Source organism: Eleutherodactylus coqui, chromosome 6 (genome assembly GCF_035609145.1).
Source record: "Eleutherodactylus coqui strain aEleCoq1 chromosome 6, aEleCoq1.hap1, whole genome shotgun sequence".
NCBI classification, from domain to species: domain Eukaryota; kingdom Metazoa; phylum Chordata; class Amphibia; order Anura; family Eleutherodactylidae; genus Eleutherodactylus; species Eleutherodactylus coqui.
This window is the reverse complement of record NC_089842.1, coordinates 55583701-55606952: the sequence shown is the minus strand read 5'-3', so window position 1 is coordinate 55606952 and position 23252 is coordinate 55583701. Positions and strand designations below refer to the sequence as shown.

Here is a 23252-nt window from a genome sequence, read left to right as displayed (position 1 = left end):
AGAGCTCCACACTGTTTCTGTTGCTTCCATTCACTGTGAGCTGAATCGCTCAGATGTTTCTGTAGGCTCCGGCGGGGTGGCTAGAAAATAGAGCAGCGGGTTCCCATCTTGGCTAGGAAAAGCAGAGATTGGAATACCCCTACACATGGGCCAGTGCCCACAAGCCTTGCCTATAAGGCCACAAAGAAATAACACAGTAAGAATATTTTTGGAAACCCAAGAGTAAAAAAAGCCAAAAAAACCCAGAATGGGTCATAAGTGCTCCATGTGTTGTGCTGCACCATATAGAGATATACAGATGTAGTGTGTGCCTATAGATTTCTAGGGGTGCTGTATTTACATATCTGGGATATACTATATGGCCAGTCCTTCGTATGCATAGCCAATAGGCATTTCTCACCAAGTGGTTTTTCCTTATCATTTGGGAAAATGTTTTCAGAGTGTAAAAAAAAAAAAAAGATGAAAAGAAAGAAAGAAAAAAAAAAAAAAAAGAAAAGAAAGCCCCTGGGCCAAGGCAGCAGAATACAAAAAGGTATATGGCCCACTGCAAAATAAAAGAAAAACAAAACCATTCATATAAATTTGGTATCAATGTAATTGTACTGATTCCCGGTGTTACGTTTCATTTGTATGCACAGTGAATACCGTGAATAATAATAAAATACAAACAAAAACAGCCGGTATTGCGGATTGTTAATCTTGCTGCCTCTGGAAAGAAAATGAATAAAAATGATCAAAATGTTATATGTTCCCAAAAATGGGATCAATGAAGAATACAGCTCATTCTGCAAAAGATAAGTCCTCTTAAAGCTCTGCTGATGGAAAAATAAAAGATATTATGGCTCCTGGAATACAGCGACACAAAAGCAAATCTTAAAAAAAAAAAAAAATGAAAAAAAAGGGTCTTAGTGAACAAAAGTAGCAAAAAGATAAGAAAACAAAAAACACCCTTTAAACTTGGCATTGCTGGAATTGTGCTGATCCAGAGAATAATGTTATCACATTTATTCTGCATGCTGAGCGCTGTAAGAATTAAAAAAAGAAAAAATGTATTTTTTCCCCGCAATCCCGCACCAAAGAATTAATAAAAAAGTCATACATTACATTATATGTACTCAAAAATGATTAGAATTTTATATATATATATATATATATATATATATATATATATATATATATATATATACACACACACACACACACATACATACATACACACACACACACTTGTCTTGCAAAAAAACAAGCCCTTATATGTCTACATAAAACGGAAAAATGTAAAAGTTACAGCACTAGAAATGTGACAACAACAAAAAATCATGAAAAATTGGATGGTCATCAGGCCGTAAAGAGCCCCTCACTAGGGGGCTGGGATATGAAGTTATATGTTATTAATAGAGTACTGCATAGCCAGATTCTACAGCTGTATGAGGTTGCCTTCAATTACTGTACCACAATGAGATACAGTCGTAAAATCCTCTTACACGACAACTAAGAGCTAGAGGGCAGCAGTGAGCTTCTCTGGAACAGACTACACAACAGGACGGCCTTGTTCACACTGGGTGGATTTACAGCAGATTTTTGCACTGAAAACCCACAGCATTTACAGTAGCAGCAAAAATGGATGAGATTTTCAAAATGGAAAATCAACAAATCAAAAAGGACAGCAAAATCTGCAGCAGTAAAGCCACAGAGATCTCCACAATAGCTGCAGACTGTTTGCTAATTTTCGGTATGGAAACGCTGCAGATTTTTAGTACAGAGGTTGCGCCCCGTGTGAACGTAGCGGGGTTCGCCATGCCAGTCACGTTATCAGCGTTACGTTTTTTTATAAATACTTGCCAGTCAGAATTTTACCTGGGCAGGAAGACAATTTATGCCGGTTCTGTTCTACTGATTTGCTTCGTTAAAGTTAATGAAAGTGGTATTTAGCAATTTGTGGGCTGGAAAATCACTAAATTGCTTTATTTGAAGGAGGCACAATGCCGCGTACTCTAGGAGATCTTAGTTTTATTTTATGGTGTACTAGTGCAAAATAGAAATATTACATGGGAGAGATAAGTGTTAAATTGTGTCTTATTCTCTGGAGATCTCCAAGGTCAGAGTTCCATTTGCGCTGGATTGCAGATTATGCATTCTTAGGGTGGACGCACACTTGCGATATTTTCTCTCTTGCGCTACAAGAGCACAAGAAAACTCTCACCTCGCAGGGCAAGAAAGAGGCCGGTATAGAACCGGCATATCGCAAGTGGTTTCAATGGGGCCAGCGACAATTTGTGCTTGAGAAAGTCGTCCTGCATGACGACGAAACGCGTCGCACCGAGAATATTGATGATAATAAAACTTTAAAGCAAGTAGTGTATACAGCCTGACCCTGGTGTTCAGGTCCTGGGAGCGCGGGCGATTTTTTATCTAGTCTACAAACGAACTACTTTCGAGTGGGTCCTGTTATCCAGCAGGACACAGAAGCCTAGCAGCCAACCGGACGCACCAGGGGATTTACAAGCCAACAAGGAAGTGGAGGTGTTGGTGAGGCCTCTTCACAGGGGCACTCGCCATACACCGGGTGAGTTCATCTCAAATTTTTCAGTTATAACACTGAGTGTAACTTCAGATAGAGCATAATTACTCCAAGCCAATACGGGTAACGCCTCCCTGACGTCTGTTTGCTTTGAGAGAACGCGTCAGACTTTTGCAGGGTGAATGGAGGGAAATGCCAGCTGCAGTGTATCAGACGTTAATAGAATGTACGCCACGGAGAGTATCTGATATCATTAGGCCAAAGAGGCTCCACTAAGTATTAACATATGGTAACAAATACTACTTTTGATTCTTGTTTGGGTGTCCAATTACTTTTGGTAGGATAATGCATTGTAAATTGAACAATTAGGCCACTAATCATATTCCAGGATCTCACAACGGGCTAGGGTTGAAACAGATTATGGTTAGCACAGTTTCCTTGCAGCGCTGAGGTCCTGGGTTCAAATCCAACCAAGGACAACATCTGCATGGAGTTTGAGTGTTCTCCCTGTGCTTGTATGGGTTTCTCATGGGTAACTCAAGTTTTCTCCCACGTCCCAAAAACATACAAATAGGCTAATATGGATTGTGAGCCCCCTTGGGAACAGAGCCAGTGTAAGCGTCATTTTTGTACAGTGCTGCAGAATATGTGCTATATAAATGAGTAAAATCAATGCTGTATGTGACTAGAAGATGCCCAGTTCACATGCACTACAGATGCAGCAGGTCTCGGCACATCTCACCGACACCACACCGTGTATTGGGTCTACCGCACTGAGCATAATCCACACAAACCGTTAAATCCTCTGTTGCAGCTGTAGTTTATGACTGCGGTCTTCCATATTATTGAAAGGGCTAAACATAGCCCAGACGGAATTGGATTTTTATGAATATGGAACATAAATTTCTGCTGCATATTACATCTGGATGTTGTATGGAAAACCCTACTGAACCGACTCGAAATGTCAAGAAGGAAAAAAAAAAAAAAATTAGTTTGCACAGCAGCGTCATATTGTTTAGCAATACTGAGCTAGGCTGAAGCATGTAATTACTGCGCAATAATAAATGGTGTGAGATGTTGGTGCAGTGCCGATCAATACCCCTCCATTGATTTTAATGTTGCTGCACACTTGTTTGGGTTCTACGTTGTGATCATTATCAGCGAGTTGAATTAGGTTCACTCAAAGCCAATCGTGTTGGCCTAAATGTCTGCTCCTTTTCTTTCTGTGCCTTTAAGGAGCTTTAGGAGATCTTTTTCATGAAGGTTGAAAATACTTAAACACGGAAGGCTTATGGTACAATCTAAATTAAAAAGGGGGATGCAATCTATATTCTGATTATAGAAGGGGTCTCTTGCACAGCGCCCCCTATGGCAGGAAGAGTTGAGAAGTGCTGCAACTTTGTTCAGCTGGTGAGGCACTGCAATGTTGTCATTGGAGATTATCTAGCATATTAGGAAGAGGTTTTTTTTCTTTTTCTAGGCAACCATGGAGGGGACTCAAAATCTCATCTGTGGCTGTGGTTGCCATCCGGCCGGCAAAGCTCTGGCCTGGCCAGTAATTAAGTTCCAAAGTGATGCTCTTAATATTAATGGCTGGTAAAAAAAAAATTGCTCTCTGCGAGCACCGCCGGCGAGCAGCAACAACGGCAGCATTTTATTCAGCAAAGCAGGTTCAGTCACCACGGCTGCTGTACACAGAGACCCCGCTTCCTCCCCGGTGTTTACATCCTTGTACGTACAGTGAAGCAGCACAGATGCCAGGAGAAGAAGTAGGGTCTTCGTATATAGCAGCCACAGCGGCTGGAACTGCTTCATTGAGTCAATGGCTTGCTGCCATGGTTGGTCAGGGGTGATGAGAGCTATTACTATTGGAGCCACTGAGGGGGCACAATCACCATTGGGGCCACTAAGGGTGTGTACAGTTGTTACTGGGGCTACTGAGATTGTGCACTATTACTATAGGCGCCACTGGAATATTGGAGGTAAAATTATATGTCAGAAGCCACTGACTACCACTTTTACATTGGCACGTATTTTGTGGCGACAAAGGTGGCAATTCTATCTGTGGCACTCTCCGAAGCAGAGGCTAAAAATGTGGAAAAATAAACCTATCAATCTACGCTCTAGTGGTAAAAACATACAATCATCTTCCGCCCTCAAATCATTAGAGTCCAGAAATGCTGGAGGTATGTATCAACATTTGCCACCAGGCTTTCTCCACCACAATGATGACTGGCAGAAGGAAATATACAGGGCTGACTATACCTATAGTTTGACAAAAAACAAACATTTAAAAAATAAAATAAAATATTGTCCTACACGATGCAACGCGTTTCAGGACATCAACGGCTCTTTTTCAAGCATCCTTGTATGTGTAAATCCCTTCCTTAAATACACTCAAGCTCTCTTCTGCATCATGACGTTACCACGCAATTATGCCGTAGTGACGTACTGCTGTCCGAAATGCGTTGCATCGTGTGGGACAATTTTTGCTTTTTGTCAGGTTTGTTTTGTTCAATGAACTAGTGGTTGGTTTGGAAGATCGTGATTCTGGACATCTTGTCTGAGGAGAAATTCCAAGGCTTTATTCATCCATAAGGGGAGTCTCCAAGGAGGGGATTTCCCCATAAAGTAAGTGCTTCATTCATGAAATTGTTATACATCCCATCCATTAAGAAGCACAGGAACCTACACATTCTTCTTTTTCCTTTGGCAGCAATAGAAGAAAATAGTCATATGGGCTGGGGTGGGGTCTGAACTTAACCAGGGTTCCCTTTAAATGGGTTGTCCGCTATTATGGAACACTGGTAAGGCCAAAGATTGTGGCAGACTAGAATAGCGGGAAGGGGGGGGGGGGGAGAAATCATACTGATGAGTACACCATTTTCTTCCTTATTTTAATGCCCTTACTGCCATCACGGAAATGTTTCAATATCTCAAATAAGCCCTGTAATGGTTATAAGAGATGCCCAGCCAGTTAGTGACATATTCTTCATCTTCTTGTCAGTGTGTAACTCTTGTGATTGACTTAACCACAATAGGTTTGCCAAAACTTGACTAAGTTGTACAAGCATGAATATTCAGTTCCTCATAATGATTTTCAGGAAGTGATCCATATTTTTTCATTTCCACAGCACAATAAACTGTAACAATATAGGTATATATACATATACATACACTAATCAGAGACTCACAGCTTGAAAGAGACCGGCATCAGCAGCACCTGTATACTCATAAAATGAGTCTCTCAAGAAACCTGACTGACTGATAAATGGGTAATTTTCATCATCTTGACCTGCGTCACATTGCTTTGTGAGAAGCTTATTACCGTACTTACAACCCATAAACAGTCATACAATCTTATTTTACATACATCGCCATTAATCAGCTTGCAGTCATCATCTATCTCATCGGCACTGTCTTCATCCGAGACTTCCCCTTCTTCTGCATCGTCACTAATACTGGCTGGGAGTTTTTTTCCCTACAAGATGAAAAATAATATAAATCAACAACATCATCATCATCCACTGTTCTTATACTTTATACACTTACTGGAAATATATTCAGCAATAATGTTACATAAGAAGATGTAATTTCCATTGGTGATGGTTCTGCTAATGCTATTGTGTCATCCTATCCATTATTCATAAATCAAGGAAACTATACACTCCAGTCAGAAGTCGGAAAAAACTTTACACAACTTGCCGTACTTACTAACAGTTTCATATGTACTGTAGTTTCAAAAGTTTGCATTAGTTTTCTTCTCAAAGAAAAGAAATTGACTCTTTAAAGAGTCTAACATTACGTAGATTTGCATAAAAAAAAAGCACTTCCCGTTTTTTAGAAGTGCTTAAGTCCCCAACAGTAATCCCAGTGATGATTGCTTTTGTGCTTTTTAGACAGGAGAGATCATCACTCATTGAGGAGATGAAGTCAACAGGAGATCACTTATGACCACCCACCTCCATTCACAGTAAACAGGCAGTTCATAGATGAACTGCCTGTTTATCCAGATGGATTTGATTTTTATGCCTACTAAAACTGAACAATTTACAATAAGTGAATAGCATTTGTCAGTTAGTTGCTGGCAGCATTAACACTGAACAATAATTGATCGAATGAGAAACTTATCATAACATTTCGGGTAAAAGCGCCCTGAGTGGTCAATATAAAAACTACAAGATAGTCGGATCCTTTTAGAAATACAAATCTTAACATGGAAAATTAGGAAAAAATTTTAACAAAACGTTTAATGTAGTGTACAGGATTGTTTGTACACTCCATAAAAGGCTGTGGATTCCTAAGGGGTGTTATTGCTGTACATGTCAATTAAAAATGTTAATTTGATGTTGGTCAATCACACTTTATTCTCCACAAGGTACACCCTAGCTTAGAGGTATGAGTCAGCTAGTTGGAAGAGAGACAGCCATGGATAGGTAGAAAGGTTCTACGCACGGGTTGGTAGAGAGGAGTTAGTGGTAAGGAATAGGAGGAGTTTGAGTAGGAGAAGAGTGGGTCAGTCTAAAGAAGGGGATTGAGGAGCAAGGTAGAAGGAGGTTGCTAGACAGAGAGCTCCAGAGGAAGAAAAAGCTACTAACCAGTGCAGTGGGAAGGACAGAAAGTGTGAGTTCTCAAAAGTTCTATAAATCAGACTAAAAAGAGAGTGAAGAGGAGGAATAGATAAACATCAGCAAGAATCTAGAATAACCGTAAAACACTAAAGAAATCTCAATATTTGAAAGAATAGAAAAGAATCAGCCAAAGACCAAAGTAATTGCAATGTTTTCTAAAAAACAAACCTCAGAATTCAAGAGACTAGCTGCAACCAGAGAGGAGAAAGCAGGAGGGCAAAGCATAGAGGATAGGAAGAAATCCCGTGCTTAAATACTGTCGGAGAGCCTGGTTTGTTGCCCAGATAGGAAGTCTGAGCTTCATACTGCAAACGCTCTACTCGTAATTTAACTACCTCTAAGCAAATTGTGAACTGCACTTTAAAGAAACGTAACTTTGAATTGTACTGAAAATGCAAAGTAATTCTCCAGTTGCACCAAATAAATCTGAAGATTCCTGTCATGTTCAAGCAATCACCTGTTCAAGGATTTCATAATTAATTTTGCCTCCGGGAGTCCCTTCCCACCATTCACCATCTGCACTGAGGTTCCGCACTACACTTCAGGGGAAAGAAATGTTTTATTTGATCTTTCTCATTTTTATATTAATTTTGTCCACCTCAGGCTTTGGTCTGTAAATGTACTGGCATCACGGTCTTGACAACTGCCCTTTCCCCCTGTGCAAACGCATATTTTTCAGGGAGGAGTGCAGCGGACTCACCCTGACAAAAAACTGCTTTTCCGCTGCTCCCCCACCTGGGTTTGATTTAACCCCTTTCTGCTCTAGGAAGTAGATTTACATCCGGTATGTATGAAAAGAGGTTGCGGGCAATAGCTGCTATCGGCTGTGTGGCCGATCGCAGCTATTAACCCTTTAAATATCAGATTTGACAGCGGCATTTAAATCCCCCAAACGATGTTCGGGGGTCCTGTACGGCCCTCCCGCGGTGAGATTGGGGGAGCCATGCAGGTGTCATGGCAGCTGGGGGCCTCCTAGGGCTGCCTTAGGAGACTGCTTATCAAGCCATCCCTGTGGGGTGGCTTGATAAGCTGCCTGTTAAACTGCAGTATGACGTAATGCTGTAGCATTACATCATCCTGCAAGAGCGATCAAAGCATTGCATTTTGTAGTTCCGCATAGGGACCTAAAAGTAAGGTTAAAAAAAAGATCAATAAAGTTTTTTTCATTGCGCAAAAAAAAAAAAAAAAAAAAAAAAAAAAGATATAAAATCTCCCTCCCTTTGCCATATCTATAATTAAAAAATCTAAATCATAAAAAAAAAAATACATATTTGGTATCGCTACGGCTGTAAAATTTAGATCTATCAAAGTAGCACATTATTTACCCCGCATGGTGAACGTTGTCCGGAAAAAAAAAAAAAAAAAAGAATGCCAGAAATGCACTTTCAGTCCCCGTCTCCCAGAAAAAAACGCAATAAAAACCGATCCAAAAGTCTAACGTATTCCGAATTGGTACTAACGGAAACTACAGGACATCCCGCAAAAAATGAGACCTCGCTCAACTACATCGACAAAAAAATAATAAAGATATTGTGCGCACAAGATGACGGCCGAAAATAATTGAAAAAAATAAAATGTCTCTGAAAAAAAAAGTAGGACAGTAAAAAAAACTTTAAATGTTTGGTATTGTAGTAATCGTACTGACCCATAGAATAAACTTATGTCATTTTGGTTGCAGTTTGTGCGCCGTAGAAACAAATCGCACTGAAATATGGTGGAGTGTCTTTTTTTTCATTTTACTTCACTTAGAATTTTTAAAAAAGTTTTCCAGTACATTATATGGTACTTTAAATAGCACCATTAACAAATACAGCTCGTCCCGCAAAAAACAAGCCCTCATACAGCGACGTCGATGTATAAATAAAGGAGTTACAATTTTTTTTTTTTAAAGGGGAGAGGAAAAAAACGAAAATGGAAAAAAAGGGGGCTGCGTCATTTAGGGGTTAAACAATGTGTCATTTGCTGAATACACGTTTAAGAGGTCCGTACGTTCAGATCCTCTAAATGCTTCTCACAAAATAATGGCTCCCAAAGGTACAGCGTTAACTAACTTGTTTTCTTCTATACGTTTACATGCCGGGCTCTGATGTCAGGGGACTAGTTCACCTTCCACATGATTCTTAGCAAGAGTAAAACTGCACCAGATAATGACCCGGGTCCTCTGTATGGTGGGGAAGACTGCTATTAGACAGCACCATTAATTAGACATCTTATTCACTCTATTCCTTCCTAGGATCCCCTAGAATATCAATTCTAGAAATAGAGCGGCGAACACACAAAAAGAAGTGTTAAATGAAGGGTTGTTTACACCGCACTGCCGCAAGCGTCCCTTTCATTGTCATCAAAGAGGAGACAAGTCACTTTAACACATTAAATAATACCATCAGTTTACTGCCACTCCACTGAGCAAATAAGGAGGAAAACAAGGATTTCTAAGGCACTTACAAGTATTAAAATGTAAATTAGAGGACGATTAGAAGAACACTTGACTGGCTCAAATATCCCTTCATTTAGAGCCCGTTTTAACACAAGTGGCATCTAGGAAACTCCACACGACATGAACAGAAGGTTTGTTGAATACGATATATATATTTTTTTATTATTTGCTTTATGCCTGTAATATATTTAGGCCAGGAAAACCTAGAATTACTTCACGTAAAGCGTGGGCTGCTAGAGAGATAGATTACTATTAGAGATGAGCGAGTATACTCGCTAAGGCACATTACTCGAGCGAGTAGTACCTTAGCCGAGTATCTCCCCGCTCGTCTCTAAAGATTTGAGTTGCGGCGGGGAGCAAGGGGGAGGGGGGGGGAGAGAGAGAGATCTCCCCTCCGTTGCTCCCCGCTCTCCCCCGCCTCCCCCCCCCCGAATCTTTAGAGACGAGCGGGGAGATACTCGCTAAGGCACATTACTCAAGCGAGTAGTGCCTTAGCCGAGTATCCCCCACTCGTCTCTAAAGATTCAGGGGCGGCATGGGTGACAGGTGGGTTGCAGCGGGGAGCGGGGGGGAGAGAGGGAGAGAGAGATCTCCCCTCCATTCCTCCCCACTCTCCCCCGCTGCTCCCCAAATCTTTAGAGACGAGCGGGGAGACACTCGGCTAAGGCACTACTCGCTCGAGTAATGTACCTTAGCGAGTATACTCGCTCATCTCTAATTATTATGCATATGACTGCATTGGAGTGGTAGAAGTAACTTACACTAATACCAGTTTGTAAGGTTGACAAAACACACATCCATCTAGCTGCAATGCTGATCAAGAGGAACGACAAGAAGAAAAGAACTCAAAAAAGCAAAACTCTATATTCTTCTGTGACATTACTTATAACTAGAGATGAGCGAACGTACTCGGTAAGGGCGATTTTGCAATCGAGCACCGCGATTTTCGAGTACTTCACTACTCGGGTGAAAAGTACTCGGGTGCGCTGTGGGGCGGGGGGGTTGCAGAGGGGAGTGGGGGGTAGCAGGGGGGAGCCCTCTCTCTCTCCCTCTCCCCCCCACTCCCCGCTGCAATCCCCCGCTCACCCACAGCGCACCCGAGTACTTTTCACCCGAGTAGTGAAGTACTCGAAAATCTCGGTGCTCAATTGCAAAATCGCCCTCACCGAGTACGTTCGCTCATCTCTAGCTATAACGTTTACCTATTACTTGCATTATTATTACTACACATAAAGCAGACCTTCTGGCCCCTTCTATGAGTTAACCATGACAACTTTTCTTGGCTGAGTCTTCCAAGGTCTCACTTCTCGTACAGTAAAATAGCCACCTCCTATCCTGATGTAGAAACTATAGAAAAGTAGTAGGTGGTATATTGCAGAATAGTCATTTAGAATCTTCCCCCCAATGTAATTAAATAATTATGTCATACATATCCTATGTGGAAATGGCATGCAAAAACATCAGTGAAGATCTGTTAGATCGGATCGCCCCAGTTCCCCAAATGAACAGGACATGGCATACTTTGGGCATGAAACAACGCAGTGGCTCAGTTGTGAGCACTGATTTCTTGCAGGGCATTATTATTAGAGATGAGCAAGCACAAAAATGCTCGGGTGCTCGTTACTCGGGACGAAATTTTCGCGATGCTCGAGGGTTCGTTTCGAGTAACGAACCCCATTGAAGTCAATGGGCGACCCGAGCATTTTTGTATATCGCCGATGCTCGCTAAGGTTTCCATTTGTGAAAATCTGGGCAATTCAAGAAAGTGATGGGAACGACACAGCAACGGATAGGGCAGGCGAGGGGCTGCATCTCAAGTTCCCAGGTCCCACTATTAAGCCACAATAGCAGCAAGAGTGCCCCCCCTCCCAATAATTTTTACTTCTGAAAAGCACTCATTAGCAATGCATACCTTAGCTAAGCACCACACTACCTCCAAAAAAGCACAATCACTGCCTGCATGACACTCCGCTGCCACTTCTCCTGGGTTACATGCTGCCCAACCCCCCCCCCCCCCCCGCACGACTAAGTGTCCACAGCGCACACCAAAGTGTCCCTGCGCAGCCTTCAGCTGCCCTCATGCCACACCACCCTCATATGTCTATTTATAAGTGCGTCTGCCATGAGGAGGAACCGCAGGCACACACTGCAGAGCGTTGGCACGGCTAGGCAGCGACCCTCTTTAAAAGGGCCGGGGCGATAGCCCACAATGCTGTACAGAAGCAATGAGAAATATAATCCTGTGCCACCGCCATCAGGAGCTGCACACGTGGGCATAGCAATAGGGAACCTATGTGCCACACACTATTCATTCTGTCAAGGTGTCTGCATGCCCCAGTCAGACCGCGGTTTTTTATAAATAAATAGTCACTGGCAGGTACAACTCCGCAATGGGAATTCCGTCTGCACCCACAGCATGGGTGGCTCCCTGGAACCCACCGGCTGTACATAAATGTATCCCATTGCAGTGCCCTGGACAGCAGAGCTAACATCAGATTAAATGCAGGTGGGCTTCGGCCCACACTGCATGCCCCAACCCTGACCGGGGTTTTTAATTCATAGACACAGGCAGGTACAACTCCCTATTGTGAAGTCCCTGTGGACCGACAGCATGGGTGGGTGCCAGGAAGCCACCGGCGGTACTTAAATATATCCCATTGCATTGCCCATCACAGCTGAGGTAATGTCATGTTTAATGCAGGTGGGCTTCGGCCACACTGCATGCCTCAGTCAGACTGGGGTTCTTTAGAAGTGGACACATGCAGTTACAACTCCGTGTGGACCGACAGCATGGGTGGCTCCCTGGAACCCACCGACGGTACATAAATATATCCCATTGCAGTGCCCAGCACAGCTGAGGTGATGTCATGTTTAATGCAGGTGGGCTTCGGCCCACACTGCATGCCCCAGTCAGACTGGGGTTCTTTAGAAGTGGACACATGCAGTTACCGTGTGGACCGACAGCATGGGTGGGTGCCAGGAAGCCACCGGCGGTACATAAATATATCCCATTGCAGTGCCCAGCACAGCTGATGTAACGTCAGCTTTAATGCAGGTGGGCAAAAAATTAATTGGATTACACTGTAGGCGAGGGCCCCAAAAAATTGGTGTACCAACAGTACTAATGTACGTCAGAAAAATTGCCCATGCCCAACCAAGAGGGCAGGTGAAACCCATTTATCGCTTTGGTTAATGTGGCTTAATTTGTAACTAGGCCTGGAGGCAGCCCAGTTAAAATAAAAATTGGTTCAGGTGCAAGTTTCAACGCTTTAATGAGCATTGAAACGTATAAAAATTGTTTACAAAAATTATATGACTGAGCCTTGTGGGCCTAAGAAAAATTGCCCGTTCGGCGTGATTACGTCAGGTTTCAGGAGGAGGAGCAGGAGGAGGAGGATGAATATTATACACAGATTGATGAAGCTAAAAGGTCCACGTTTTTGATGGTGATAGAGAACAATGCTTCCATCCGCGGGTGCAGCCTACGTATTGTTTAGGTATCGCTGCTGTCCGCTGGTGGAGAAGAGAAGTCTGGGGAAATCCAGGCTTTGTTCATCTTGATGTGTAAGCCTGTCGGTTGACAGGCGGGTACGCTTATCTGTGATGATTCCCCCAGCCGCACTAAACACCCTCTCTGACAAGACGCTAGCCGCAGGACAAGCAAGCACCTCCAGGGCATACAGCGCGAGTTCAGGCCACGTGTCCAGCTTCGACACCCAGTAGTTGTAGGGGGCAGAGGCGTCACCGAGGACGGTCGTGCGATCGGCTACGTACTCCCTCACCATCCTTTTACAGTGCTCCCGCCGACTCAGCCTTGACTGGGGACCGGTGACACAGTCTTGCTGGGGAGCCAGAAAGCTGTCAAAGACCTTAGAGACTGTTCTCCTGCCTGTGCTGTACATGCTGCCTGATCTCCGCGCCTCCCCTGCTACCTGGCCCTCGGAACTGCGCCTTCGGCCACTAGCGCTGTCGGATGGGAATTTTACCATCAGTTTGTCCGCCAGGGTCCTGTGGTACAGCAGCACTCTCGAACCCCTTTCCTCTTCGGGTATGAGAGTGGAAAGTTTCTCCTTATACCGTGGGTCAAGCAGTGTGTACACCCAGTAATCCATAGTGGCCAGAATGCGTGTAACGCGAGGGTCACGAGAAAGGCATCCTAACATGAAGTCAGCCATGTGTGCCAGGGTACCTGTACGCAGCACATGGCTGTCCTCACTAGGAAGATCACTTTCCTCCTCCTCAGGCCATACACGCTGAAAGGATGACAGGCAAGCAGCATGGGTACCCTCAGCATTGGGCCAAGCTGTCTCTTCCCCCTCCTCCTCATGCTCCTCCTCCTCCTCCTCAACACGCTGAGATATAGACAGGAGGGTGCTCTGACTATCCAGCGACATACTGTCTTCCCCCGCTCTGTTTTCGAGTGCAAAGCGTCTGCCTTTATGCTTTGCAGGGAACTTCTCAAGAGACATAGCAGAGGAATGGTGACGCTAATGATTGCAGCATCGCCGCTCACCATCTGGGTAGACTCCTCAAAGTTTCCAAGGACCTGGCAGATGTCTGCCAACCAGGCCCACTCTTCTGTAAAGAATTGAGGAGGCTGACTCCCACTGCGCCGAACATGTTGGACTTGGTATTCCACTATAGCTCTACGCTGCTCATAGAGCCTGGCCAACATGTGAAGCGTAGAGTTCCACCGTGTGGGCACGTCGCACAGCAGACGGTGCACTGGCAGATGAAACCGATGTTGCAGGGTGCGCAGGGTGGCAGCGTCCGTGTGGGACTTGCGGAAATGTGCGCAGAGCCGGCGCACCTTTTCCGAGCAGGTCTGACAAGCGTGGGTAGCTTTTCAGAAAGCGCTGAACCACCAAATTAAAGACGTGGGCCAGGCATGGCACGTGTGTGAGGCTGCCGAGCTGCAGAGCCGCCACCAGGCTACGGCCGTTGTCACACACGACCATGCCCGGTTGGAGGCTCAGCGGTGCAAGCCAGCGGTCGGTCTGCTCTGTCAGACCCTGCAGCAGTTCGTGGGCCGTGTGCCTCTTCTCTCCTAAGCTGAGTAGTTTCAGCACGGCCTGCTGATGCTTGCCTACCGCTGTGCTGCCGTGCCGCGCAACACCGACTGCTGGCGACGTGCTGCTGCTGACACATCTTGATTGCGAGACAGAGGTTGCATAGGAGGAGGAGGAGGAGTAGGAGGAGGGTGGTTTAGTGGAGGAAGCATACACCGCCGCAGATACCACCACTGAGCTGGGGCCCGCAATTCTGGGGGTGGGTAGGACGTGAGCGGTCCCAGGCTCTGACTATGTCCCAGCCTCCACTAAATTCACCCAATGTGCCGTCAGGGAGATATAGTGGCCCTGCCTGCCTGTGCTTGTCCACGTGTCTGTTGTTAAGTGGACCTTGGCAGTAACCGTGTTGGTGAGGGCGCGTACAATGTTGCGGAAGACGTGGTCGTGCAGGGCTGGGATGGCACATCGGGAAAAGTAGTGGCGACTGGGAACTGAGTAGCGCGGGGCTGCCGCCGCCATCATACCTTTGAAAGCCTCCGTTTCCACAACCCTATATGGCAGCATTTCCAGGCTGATAAATTTGGCTATGTGCACGTTTAACGCTTGAGCGTGCGGGTGCGTGGTGGCGTATTTGCGCTTGCGCTCCAACACTTGCGCTAGCGACGGCTGGACAGTGCGCTGACAGACATTGGTGGATGGGGTCGAGGACAGCGGAGGTGAGGGTGTGGGTGCAGGCCAGGAGATGGTGGTGCCTGTGTCCTGAGAGGGGGGTTGGATCTCAGTGGCAGGTTGGGGCACAGGGGGAGAGGCAGCGGTGCAAACCGGAGGCCGTGAACGGCCTTCGTCCCACCTTGTGGGGTGCTTGGCCATCATATGCCTGCGCATGGTGGTGGTGGTGAGGCTGGTGGTGGTGGCTCCCCGGCTGATCTTGGCGCGACACAGGTTGCACACCACTGTTCGTCGGTCGTCTGCACTCTCAGTGAAAAACTGCCAGACCTTTGAGCACCTCGGCCTCTGCAGGGTGGCATGGCAAGAGGGGGCACTTTGGGAAATAGTTGGTGGATTATTCGGTCTGGCCCTGCCTCTACCCCTGGCCACCGCACTGCCTCTTCCAACCTGCCCTGCTGCTGCACTTGCCTCCCCCTCTGAAGACCTGTCCTCAGTAGGCGTAGCAAACCAGGTGGGGTCAGTCACCTCATCGTTCTGCTGCTCTTCCTCCTAATCCTCTGTGTGCTCCTCCCTCAGACTTACTCCAATTACTACTACCTGAGTGATAGACAACTGTGTCTCATCGTCATCGTCCTCCTCACCCACTGAAAGCTCTTGAGACAGTTGCCGGAAGTCCCCAGCCTCATCCCCCGGACCCCGGGAACTTTCCAAAGGTTGGGCATCGGTCACGACAAACTCCTCCGGTGGGAGAGGATTCGGAACCATTGCTGCCCATTCTGGGCAGGGGCCCGAGAGCAGTTCCTGGGAGTCTGCCTGCTCCTCAGAATGTGTCATTGTAATGGAGTGAGGAGGCTGGGAGGAAGGAGGAGCAGCAGCCAGAGGATTCAGAGTTGCAGCAGTGGAAGGTGCAGAATTCTGGGTGGTCGATAGATTGCTGGATGCACTTTCTGCCATCCACGACAGGACCTGCTGACACTGCTCATTTTCTAATAAAGGTCTACCGCGTGGACCCATTAATTGTGAGATGAATGTGGGGACGCCAGAAACGTGCCTCTCTCCTAATCCCGCAGCAGTCGGCTGCGATACACCTGGATCAGGAGCTCGGCCTGTGCCCACACCCTGACTTGGGCATCCGCGTCCACGTCCTCTAGGCCTACCCCTACCCCTCAGCATGCTGTATTACCAGTAGTGCAGAAACAGAACGCTGTAATTAAATGTGCCGCTTATTGGCCTGTGGTTGGAGGCTGACTTCGCTTACGGAACGCACAGCAGAGGCAAGAAAGAATTTTGTGCAAGCCTGCAGTAACACTTAGCTGGCTGCGTATGAATTAGGACAACTACCCCCAGCAGTGACGCAGTACAGTCAGGATGGTCACATGCAGCCCAAATAGATTTTTTTTCCCAAATTTTTTTGGAAAAGCCCACTGCCTATATAGACTGGATAGGTCTTTCACTGTCCCTGCCTCACCACCACTACTGGCCCTGGACTATGTAAAATTACTGCAGGACATAATGCTCTGGATGCAATACTCTGCACGGCCGATATACAAAAAAAAATGTGCAACACTGCAAAAAGCAGCCTCAACAGTACTGCACACGGTCAGATGTGGCCCTAAGAAGGACCGTTGGGGTTCTTGAAGCCTAAAATCAATCCTATCACTCTCCCTATAGCAGCTCCGGCACCAGCAGCACTGTCCCTGATCTCTGTCAGAATGCATCTGTGGCGAGCCGCGGGAGGGCCCGATTTATATACTCGGGTGACACCTGATCCCGCCAGCCACTCACTGCAGGGGGGTGGTATAGGGCTTGAACGTCGCAGGGGGAAGTTGTAATGCCTTCCGTCTTTCTATTGGCCAGAAAAGCGCGCTAACGTCTCAGAGATGAAAGTGAAAGTAACTCGAACATCGCGTGGTACTCGTTACGAGTAACGAGCATCTCAAACACGCTAATACTCGAACGAGTATCAAGCTCGGACGAGTACGTTCGCTCATCTCTAATTATTATCCATCAGGCCATGGAAAAGATCTGCATGGAGTTGGCATCCTTTGTTTGCTTTGGGTATTCCATATACATTCCAAAAACAAACACTTAATTTAAATGGTTTCCTATGAAATTTTGTCCTTGTGTGTCTGAGAGATGAGGAAATTAGATTAGGAGCCTCTTTAACTACAGGGATTGATATGACACGTTGAGAATCTCTGTACAATGCTGCCAAATATGTAGGTGCTATATATAAGCAATGGGAAACAAATAGGGATATTTAAGGAGGCTGTTGTAGAAAAAACAATGGAGAGGGCAGAATATGTTAAAACACATTAAACTAACTTATAATCACCACTACGATTCCACACTGGCCCTAAACCACTGCTCCAATCTGCCCCACTAGGCTCGGTTTACATTCTGTAGGGTTGACATGTCTGTATACACACAGGGGTCAAGAGGGGTGTTGTCTCTCCTTAAGGAGAGCACCCAAAAAGTGTGTAGAGACACCTAGGTGGCGAGCGGGTAAGGGGATGGCATCCCTAAGGAGAACACTCAGAAGGGGTGTGAGAAGACATCTGAGAGGCGAGTGGGGAGATTTCCACAACCATGCATGGTCCTCTGGGTAATTTATTCAAACAAGGAAGACGGAACAATACCACTGCAGCACCACCTACAGGATGGCAGCATTCCTACCTGGCAGAAAAACTTATAAACTGAGGAAAGCAAAGCTTTTTCTATAGATTACATTTCCAGGAAGTCTGCGAGAAAACTGGGACTTCCCACGTGGGCTAGTCTTGTAATGTGAGGTGTCACAATTATTAGTGCTTGGCTTTAAAAAATAAATAGCCGACATTTAGCTCTGACTTTGTCAGCACAAGGGTTTTATTGATTCTTTAGATGTTATTTTTATTGATCGGCATGTCACATGTTGAGTTGTATGCTAAACTAGGTCACTTGGGACACCTTTCATGTAGATAAATGGAGCCAAAAATAATTGAAATGTGTTAAGCATTGCAAGGGCCCGATATAAGATAGTGTATATTCACTTTTGTGTTAGAATATCAAAGTACTTCTTATACTGGGCATGCAACGATTAGATTTAGTATTTGGATAACTGTATGGAAAATGCTCCTCTAAACAATGAAAAAAAGTCCAGAGTCATGCAACCGCATATATTAAAACTTCTCCCATTGCAGCAGTTTTCCTTTTTTTTTTTTTTTTTTTTTATACGTGATTTTTGATCCCTGCTTTGCAACAGCTGTAACGCTTTAATTTTTTATTGACATAGCCGTAGGAGAACTCGCTTTTTGTGGGACAAGTTGTACTTTTTAAGGATAGCATTTAATGTACCATATAATGTATTGAAAGATTTAAAAAAAAACTAAAACTTAAAAAAACAAACAAAAAAAACTTAAGACGAACCACACTTAATTTTTTTCAAAAATGTACAGAATACTCAAGCTCTAACTAGTATAAAGGATATATTAGGGAATTAATCAGCAAAAAGATGGACTTCAAGAGACCCTCTCATCCTGGAACAAAATTTGCCCTGGGACTGGAGGGCGTTATATTCCCTGGTGCCATCCTTTCGCTGGCTCTGCCACCAGTTCACCTGTTCCAGGAAGAGGCAGATCAATGGTCAAACAGTAAAGGCACCACATTATATAACTCCCCTCTCTTGTCCCCTTGTCACAGCTCAGCAACTACGTGATTTACAATGATGTCTAAATAACCTAAACTCTTTAGTTCCTATCCTGACTTCCTCTTCTTACTAAATGACATCCAGCATAACTACCCTTTGTTACATGAACTGGTATTTGGAACAGTTGCACTTAACATGCAGGTAAAGTACTTCTATTCGGTAGTGCCAGTCCAGGTTACTACAGAGCTGAGCGGCAATGCCAGTGAGTCTATGGACAAGAAAGGTGCAGTTTTTGGAAGAATAAAGCTCATTTTCTTCCCTAATCTCATACAGCCACTGAGCATTACAAGTGGTCCTCAATACTTATATTTTGGTACTTTAATATTAAAAGGCAATGTGAAGGGTAGGGTTGAGAAGAAGCAAACACAGGACAATGGTATCCGTTAAACACTGGCTACTAAATTGTAGAATATTCTGAATATAATGATATCTTGACAGTAGTCACATAGGTTGGATTGGCTTCTGTAGCTGCAGTCGGATGAGACATTTTCTTACTCTTTGAGATGCATATTTTGTCCTCCGGAGACAGTATTATAGTAATAGTGTATTGAAGATCAACTTTGTCAGATCAATGGACTTAAAAAGTGACAGTCACTCTAATCAGCCAGAAATATGTGCTGAAAGCTTGGCACTTTCTCTTCCACCACCCCTCATACAAAGGTACTAAAACTCAATAGGGGGAGATGAGAAGAGAACAAAGCACCTGTTAGGCTAAGGAGATTTTGAAAAATGTACTCTATGTCCAACGGCCCTTTTAAACTGAACAATCATCATTTTAAAAAAATTGTTCGTTCATGGGAATTTGAACGATAATTGCTCAGAATAAACATGGCCAATAAATTGAATGAACGCATTTGTTTGCTTCTCGTTTGTCGTTTATTTTATGCACGCTTAAAAATCATAGTTCGCTCATTTGCACAACGTTGCATGTAAACAGTGATCCTTTAGTCATTCACATGCACTGTACAGTGAATGGGAAGAACTTATGGCAACAATCTGGCAGGAATCTCAAAAGAATCTCAAAGGAATCTCAAAGGAATCTCAAAGGAATCTCAAAGGAATCTCAAAGGAATCTCAAAGGAATCTCAAAGGAATCTCAAAGGAATCTCAAAGGAATCTCAAAGGAATCTCAAAGGAATCTCAAAAGAATCTCAAAAGAATCTCAAAAGAATCTCAAAAGAATCTCAAAAGAATCTCAAAAGAATCTCAAAAGAATCTCAAAAGAATCTCAAAAGAATCTCTTTTTGTCTCTAGTACAGTGGTTTAGGGTTTTGTGGCCAGAAAGGATGCAGGGGTCAGAGTTCAGCAGCGCCTCCTCTGGGAAAAGATGTCAAAGCAGCAAGGAGCATATAGAAGACCCATGTAGACTTGGAAGCAAAAACATTTCCAAATACAAATTGTTCCATCTGCAGTAATCTCTATTTATTGATCGTTCCATCCAATTTGCTTTGTTCACATTTACCTTTACTAATATCTTCCCTTTCAGGTTTTCTGGAGAAGGCAGCTTAGTTGAATCCCCATTCAACACAGCAGACAGATCTAACTTGTCTCCTAGGATTTCAGTCAGATACTGAGCCATCTTCTTTTGCTGCACCACACTGCAGTGATTTTCAATGGACAAGATGACAGGGTATCTGTGAAGGCAGGAAAAATGGAAACCGTGTCATAAATCCTTTTTCAGATTATACAATGTGTCAACAGAAAACAATATGAATCCAGTTTTTCTAGACAGTAATGATAAATTCAAGGTAATACAACACGTGAAATCCTTGTTTCACTACAGGTTAAATAGTCGCAGAGTCAAAAAACTAAACTTGTGCTTATGTGATAACTAGCAAAAGTGCAAATCACTTTACCCAAAATGATGGTTTTCTGCTTAAAAAGCCCTCTAAATTGCTGGCCACTACGGGTCTCCCTTCTTATTGATTTGCTGGCTACTTTCTGGTGTCAAGTGATGCCCATCTCTAGTAACAAAGGTGAATATGAAATACAGAAAGTAGAGATGTGTGACTCCTGCTGCTCATTGAAGTGTGTAGAAAGCAGAAAGGAGGGGGGAGGAGGAGAAAAGCAGAGACTCATACTGTCTTGTTGTTAGGGCCTTCGTGATTATGCTAGCATGTATGGTATATGGCCACTGAGGCCAGTGAGTTATATACAGCATTCAGTTGCAGAACATTATATATTAATAAACAGTGTCATAATACCTTATTTTTATTAAATAAAAAGATAAATACCAGAAACATGGATGCAGAGTGGCATTTCTCCTTCCACGAAGGTAACCCTTTTGTATACCCGCTAAAGGTATCTACTGATGTCATAAAAGGCGATCCCCAAGCTCAGGACACGCCTCTCTAAATCAGCAGGGACAGCTACTACCAATGAGGTGGATCTGAGCCATCTATGTATTACATTGGTCAGCTATTCATTGAATAGCCAGTATGTTATAATACATTTCCTCTAAATGCAGTCATGGCAAGATCAATGGGTATGAAGAGTCTGGCCAGGTCTAACTTCCCCAGCAACAATATATAATCACTGGAGTTTTCTGAAGCCGGACCCACACTGATGGTGGACTAGAAAGTTCATCATGAGAACCATTTGATGCTGGTTTGTTTGAAAAGTCTGTGGCCCATACTCACACGGCCGAGAGCGAGCTGCGCCCAAGAGTCTTTGGTGCAACTCTCATTGGGCAGCGCATGGACACCTGTCCGTGTGCTGTCCGATGTGTGGGACACTGCATGTTACACGGTCTATTCTAGTGCGAGATATACTAGAATAGGCCATGCAGAAACTTTTAAAAAATTGGACCATAGATCCAAGTGAAAAATTACTTGTGTACAAACCCATTTAAATGAATGTTTTTTTCCCCATGTGAGTTTTGGCGATATTGCAATCGGATGGAACTTGTGCTAGAAAAATTGCTTGTGTGCATAAATCCATTTTTTAAAGGGGTCGTCCAGGGTTAGAGAAACATGGCTGCTGTCTTCCAAACACAGCGCCACAATTGTCCACAGGGTTGTGTGGACTCAGCTCAGCTTTATTAAAGTGAATAGGAACTGAGCTGCAATACCAAACGCAACCCACGGACAAGGGTGGTACTGTGTTTAGAAGAAACCAGCCATATTTTTAACCCTTCACAACCCCTTTAAGATAATTGAGCAGGATGGTCACTTATGTATTTTTTTTTAAATTTTCCATCTCCACTAATGCAAATTTGATACACTAAAGAGTTTCTCTTTGGTTCCTGAGTAAGAGGGGGGGGGGGGGGGGATCATGATGAGCAGTGATGTGGAGCAATATGGTAGCCATTTGGGCTTACATGTACATGTGCATTGCCAATCACCAAGCTGTCCCTACTCCTAAAGAGCAAATCAAATCATGAATTGATGCAAGATGAAGGAATGTACCACTGCATAACTATGCATATTAGGTACTAAGATCACATGACCATCCATGTCTAAGTAGTAATGGTGAACATACTGGTCATCTTCCCGTTTCATAGAGAAAATATATAGCAGCTAAGATACACCTGAACAGAGTCTACAACAAGTTATCATGAGAACACTCAAGGACCCCTCCCCCCCCCCACAAATCATAATGATACTATGATGCAATATTTGGTTTCTATGTAACCCATTCACACCTATGGCCATATTAAGGGTAACCTATGAAGCTCTTGTTCAGTACTTAATAAAAAAAGACAAAAAATGAGAAACATAAAAAGCCTCCATACATAAGACAATACTAGGAAAACAAGATCCTCCAAAGTACTAATTTGAACACATCGATCAACACACTGAAGTGCAAAACAAAACACAAGTTGTTACATTGATAATGACTGTAATGGGCGCAGGTTATTGTGTCCCGGTATCTTCAGACAATGAGCTGCCAGGAGCGAGAGGTCTGCAACACCGTACAGAACACAATCCACTCCAGTAGTATTTAATTGAGACTCTCGCAGAGATAACTGTCCACAAAATCAATCTGATAATTCCTAACAACTTGATGCACCGTCCGTTATGGACCAACGTAAAAAAAAACATCCACTTTTCTGCCTCTCAACAGGGGACTAAAACAACAGTAATTATGGGGGAAGGCAAGTTATACTTAAATTTGTCATAACTGTTAGAAAGCTGACGGCATAAGGAGATACCCCCATCAAAACAAGCCAAGGAAAAACATGCAAGCTTAACATTTGGGGTGGGAAATAAGCTGCTGTATATATATTATAGTTAACTTTGTACATGCTTCATTATTTATCTTGTACTTATCAAGAGTTTAAGAGAGTCCACAGCAAAAT

The 23252-nt window shown here is 44.1% G+C and overlaps 1 protein-coding gene across 1 annotated transcript in view; it reads right to left on the bottom strand.

Annotated features, from left to right (window-relative positions):
- Positions 1-23252, bottom strand: part of PLCH2 (phospholipase C eta 2) — a 699861-nt gene that overhangs the window by 130811 nt on the left and 545798 nt on the right. The window contains exons 10-11 of the mRNA XM_066606850.1: positions 20415-20586; positions 5895-6002 (exon numbers count right to left, since the gene is read on the bottom strand). Of these exons, the coding sequence (XP_066462947.1) occupies positions 5895-6002; positions 20415-20586 (280 nt within the window). The remainder of the gene's footprint in view (positions 1-5894; positions 6003-20414; positions 20587-23252) is intronic.